Source organism: Mustela erminea, chromosome 6, assembly GCF_009829155.1.
Source record: "Mustela erminea isolate mMusErm1 chromosome 6, mMusErm1.Pri, whole genome shotgun sequence".
Classification (NCBI taxonomy): domain Eukaryota; kingdom Metazoa; phylum Chordata; class Mammalia; order Carnivora; family Mustelidae; genus Mustela; species Mustela erminea.
In genome coordinates, this window is record NC_045619.1 from 92,116,390 (window position 1) to 92,122,022 (window position 5,633).

Below are 5,633 nucleotides of genomic sequence, written 5' to 3' on the forward strand. Positions count from 1 at the left end.
GTCAAAGAGCTGCTCTTTCTAGAATAAGTCCAAGAAAGAGTCTCTTAAGGCAGTGTGGGCTGGGAGGAATTGATCCCACAAATTGAATACAAAATAATAGTTATCAAAATAAGTCAGTCAGAGAAAGACAATTATCATATGATCTCTCTGATATGAGGAGTTTGGGGGGGGGTCTTGGGTGGTAAGAAAGGAAAAAATGAAACAAGATGGGATTGGGAGGGAGACAAACCATAAGAGACTCTTAATCTCACAAAACAAACTGAGGGTTGCTGGGGTGTAGGGGGTAGGGATAGGGTGGCTGGGTTATGGACATTGGGGAAGGTATGTGTTATGGTGAGTGCTGTGAAGTGTGTAAGCCTGACGAGTCACAGACCTGTATCCCTGGGGCAAATAATACATTATATATTAATAAATAAAAATAATAATAACAATAACCGCTCTCTATAGGCCTCTGACTGGACTGCATTTATCTCTTCTTTCATAAATTTATACCACCTTTGTTTTCTTCACCTTCTCATCCTTTTCTCCTCTGCATCATATGTTTCCAATATATCACCTGTCTTGGTTGATACATCTTTGTCCTTCATCCTCCCCCCCAATATGGGCTTTTTTATCTTTTCTACCAAGAGTCTGAGAGATGTAAGACTCTTGGTCAATTACACATTATCAGTCTCAAACCCTCTATTTGCAACATTCATCCTTAGATTTCTGTGCCTATGGCTAAAAAGTATTTTTTTAAAAAACAATTGTTCACCATAGAATACTAAAGACAAACTTCATGAACTACCAGATTTACTCCAGACTACCCCTGAAAACAGAACCTTCTTCTCCCCAAATCCAAGAAAAAACTTCAGTACCTTTGGTCTCTTAGCCAAAACCCTTCTTAACACCACAACATGGGCCTCTCCTTCACAGACTTCATGATCCCTGGAGATCAGTCTTCTACTGACATTGCCATATAAATGATTGATAGATTGCCATATGTGGGTAGAAGGAGCCTAGAAATGCAGAATCCAAAAGGAAATGGTGAGAGGCCATGAAGGAAGGAAGTTCAACCCCATGGAGAACAGGGGGAAGGATATAGAATATCCTGACTTCTGTCAGAAAGCAGGAATCAAGAACAATAGTCCAACACAGGGAGGAAAGAGGTTGATCTGAAAAAATTCCTGAGCTTTCCCTATGGTGATGCAGTAATGCCACTGACAACAGGAAGCAAACACCACTTCTACATCCCTCACGTTTCTGAAGAGGCTTGGAGCATACTGTAGAATTAGACATACCTGCTCTCAAATGCCAATAATCCAGGGTACCTGCTGTGGGACTTTGCAAAAGTTATGTGACTTCTAGATGCTTAATTCCCTCATCTACAAAATGGGTAAAATAGTAATAGCAGTAATAGTAACTTGTCTTGTAGTTACTATATTCCAAGCACTTTTCTAAGCATTCCACATATATTAACACATTTAGTTCATGTGACAAACATGATACAGGTACTACTCTTACCACTATTTGAGAGATGAGGCAGCTGAGGTACAGAGGGACTAGGCAACTTGTTAAAAGTCACACACCTAATAGTAAGTGAGCTGGGAGCCTAATAATAATAACTGAGAGCCTAATAAAATGTTGTAAGCATAAAATGATAAAAGGAATGGAAGTTGCTGCAACCCTGCCCAGCTCAAGTAAGCTGCTCAAGAAACTGATATAGTTGCATTTTTTTAACTATTGTTATCATTATTATTGTTTCAGTTCCCACAAGGCTTTTATGCTGTAACTGATACCCTTGTGGCAACTTCCTCATGAGTCTGTTTGGACATCTTCTCTAGTTACCTGCCAAATGTTATTCCCCAACATTATTTCCTTAGAAGAAATTAGACTTCTCTAATTAGACTTCTCTAGACCTGGGTCCCCAGGGAAATAATTTATCCCTTAATGTCTCTGCTCAGTTACTAGATAAAATGTGATCCTTCAAAATGGTATAAAGTCACAAAGAAGTCCATAACAGGTCTTCAGACAAAATGAAGAAAGTGGATTTTGAATACTAAAGAGTTCCATTAGCTTATATAAGGCAATATCTTCAAGAATTATGGATCCAATACTAATCTGAATTGACTGTAGAAAGAGCAGTAGCAATCAAGAGCTAGAAATTATTTCTTTTCACACTAGTGCTCAAGAAGCCTGTATGCCCTATGAGAAAATAGATTATGGATCAGCACTAGAAAAGGAAGTATGTTACATTTTATTCTACTTTTTCATCTACATCTGACATCGCAATTTTGACCCATAGCATCCAGAGGTAAAATCTCTGATCATCTTTCCTAAGTGGCAAAAGTGAGTATGTTCACAGTCATCAATGTTACCCCTTCTATCATGATGGATTAGAAGACCTGATTGTGATTGCTACTGTTTTTTACCATTACATATCATGTTTTTTTTTAATTTTAATGATCAAGATGGGTATAAAGTAAAAGGGAAAGTCTTCTGTTTTTTTCTTCAGTGGCACTCCAGAAATAGCTATCATTGATCATTTGGTATTCTTCCAGATTATTTTCTATGCACTTTGAAATATACATATAAATTTCCAATTCCTTACACAGATAAAATCACACAATATGTAATGAGCAGCAACTGTTAATTTCACTAACAATATGCTGTAATTATATCCAAGGCAGTATAAATCAACCTCCTATCTATTCCAACTAGGAATGATCGTAACTTATTTAGCCATTTACCTATTGGTGGAATTTTTATTGTTGACAATTTTTCAATATCTCAAACAATGATAAAATGAAAATGCAGAATATGCCACACCTATGCTGGTATTTATATGAAATATGAATGTAAATTTTTGAATGACAATCTAAATAATTCATCAAAGACCAGAAGCTAGTGAACAAAAGTCTGAGCCTCCCAGTCAGAGTGAGACATTTCCTAGACCTTATAGTCCAATGGTAACAATGATCCACGTTCACGGATGGGCTCCATTGTGTATTTGTTCCAGATAAGCACTCACTTCAGAAAGGATCTTGACATTCCTGAGTTTCTGGGAATCTGGAAGATCAGGACGCAAGGTAAATACCCAAAAGCATCCTTGAACCTAGGAGGTTCTTTCCTGAGAGCAATCCTTCTGATCTTAAGGACCAGAGTGACCTTTCCCTAGTTGCCTACACCAGAGTTTTATCTATGTCCTAGAGCCTGAACGAGTATAAGAAGGGATCCAGGTCTAGATAAACATTCCTCCCTGAGTATTTAAAGCAGTTACAGAAAGCTTCCCTGTAATTATTAAATATCTCTTATCTCTCTCCCATCAGTTAAAATCAGGAGAAAGCGCTTCATACAGAAAAGAATTCAATGTTCCAGAGCTTTCTTAAGCCCTGCTGCCAGACACAAAAGCCAAAACACATAAAAAGAACTAGCCACTCTTGCATTGCACAGCTGGGGATTGTTATAAGATAGAACAAAGAATAGGACAGATATCCAGTATGTTGAAGAGGGCAATGAAGCAAATAATTAAAGCAATAAGGCTGAAGAAAGGGACATTCCTATCATAGGAAAAGGGCTGCATAGATATGAGAGGAAAAGTAAGAAAAAGAGAGTAAAAATGAAAATGCAGAATATGCCAGGTGCCTAGGTGGCTCAGTTGGTTAAGCATCTGACTCTTAATTTCAGCTCAGGTCATGATCTCAGGATAATGAGACCGAACCCATTATTGGCTCCACACTGGGTATAGATCCTGCTTAAGATTCTCTCTCTCCCTTTCCATCTGTTCCTCCCCTAACCCCCACTCACATGCTATCTCTATCTCTATCTCCATCTCTAAAAAGAAAGAAAGAAAGAAAGAAAGAAAGAAAGAAAGAAAGAAAGAAAGAAAGAAAGAAAGAAAGAAAGAAAGAGAGAGAGGGAGGGAGGGAGGGAGGGAGGGAGGGAGGGAGGGAGGAAGGAAGGAAGGAAGGAAGGAAGGAAGGAAGGAAGGAAAGAAGGAGAGAAAAAATACACAATATGCATTAAGAAGAGCTGGGTGGCCATGTGTTATTCTAAGGAAAAGGTCTCAGAAATAAAACCTCCTAAATGGGGACTTTATCATATAGATTTGGGGCCAGATTGAGACCAACATTCTCCTTTAGTCAGTTGGACAAAAGAATTTCCCATGAAAAAATTCCAAGGTAAAGCCACATCCTCACTCAATATTCCTGAACTTTGCTATCCTTCTCATCACTTGTTTGTCTCCTTAGCTTCACAGGCAGCAAAGGTTAGCAATGAAAAACCAAACCTTCCTGACAGAATTCATTCTGTTGGGACTAACAGACATTCCAGAGATCAAACCTATAATCTTTATATTTCTCCTCCTCACCTACATATTCAGCATCATTGGAAACCTGACAATCATCACCCTTACACTACTGGACTCCCACCTCCAGACTCCCATGTATTTCTTCCTCCGGAATTTCTCCTTCTTAGAAATTTCCTTCACAACCACTTTCACTCCCAGGCTGCTGTTCAGCATCACAACTGGCAACAAGACCATCAGCTTTGCTGGCTGTTTCACTCAGTATTTCTTTGCCATCTTCTTTGGAGCCACGGAGTTTTACCTTCTGGCTGCCATGTCCTATGACCGCTATGTGGCCATCTGCAAACCCTTGCATTACTTGACCATCATGAGCAGCAAGGTCTGCATCCAGCTGGTTCTCTGCTCTTGGTTGGCTGGATTTCTAATCATCATATCCCCAATCATCCTCACCAGTCAGCTGGATTTCTGTGCCTCCAACATGCTGAATCATTACTATTGTGACTATGGACCCCTCCTAGAAATATCTTGCTCAGACACAAGATTCCTGGAGCTGCTTGACTTTATCTTAGCAGTTTTCACCTTGATGGTCACCCTGGTACTGGTGATTTTCTCCTATACAAACATCGTCTGGACCATCCTCAGGATCTCTTCTGTTCAGCAAAGGAAAAAGGCCTTTTCCACCTGTTCTTCCCACATGATTGTCATCTCCCTTTCTTATGGCAGCTGCATCTTCATGTATATAAAGCCCTCAGCAAAAGAAGGAATTGCCTTCAATAAGGGAGTAGCTGTGCTCAATACCTCAGTTGCCCCTTTATTGAACCCATTCATTTACACTCTAAAGAACAAACAAGTAAAACAAGCTTTCAAGGATGTCACCAGGAAAATAGTGCATCTTTATTCATTTTAATGGCCTCAAAAATCAATGAAAATTCTGAATAAAATTCATGAAGTTACTCCAACTGATAAATTGAGTTTCTGAAATCTCTTTCAAAGTAATTGCTCATATCAATGAATTGTGCATATGTATCAAAATTTTATTTCAAATTTACAAGCAAGAGAAAGATATTCAAAGATATTTTTTCTGATACATATCTTTTAATAAAGGTGAAAACTAGGGGAAAATATCTTTAAACTAACGTAGTGATCCAAAGGGGCACGTGCACCCGAATGTTTATAGCAGCAATGTCCACAATAGCCAAACTATGGAAAGAACCTAGATGTCCATCAACAGATGAATAGATCAAGAAGATGTGGTATATATACACAATGGAATACTATGCAGCCATCAAAAGAAATGAAATCTTGCCATTTGCGACAACATGGATGGAACTAGAGCGTATCATGCTTA

The 5,633-nt window shown here is 38.7% G+C and overlaps 1 protein-coding gene across 1 annotated transcript; it reads left to right on the forward strand.

The window, feature by feature from the left end:
• The first annotated feature begins 4,253 nt into the window (after positions 1-4,253).
• LOC116593592 (olfactory receptor 6C4-like) lies at positions 4,254-5,192 on the forward strand. Its single transcript, XM_032347875.1, has one exon. The coding sequence runs from the start codon at positions 4,254-4,256 to the stop codon at positions 5,190-5,192; it is 939 nt and encodes a 312-aa protein (XP_032203766.1).
• The last annotated feature ends 441 nt before the right edge of the window (positions 5,193-5,633 follow it).

Coding starts and splice junctions, on each gene's coding strand:
- LOC116593592 (XM_032347875.1), top strand. CDS start 4,254: ATGAAAAACCAAACCTTCCTGACAGAATTCATTCTGTTGGGACTAACA.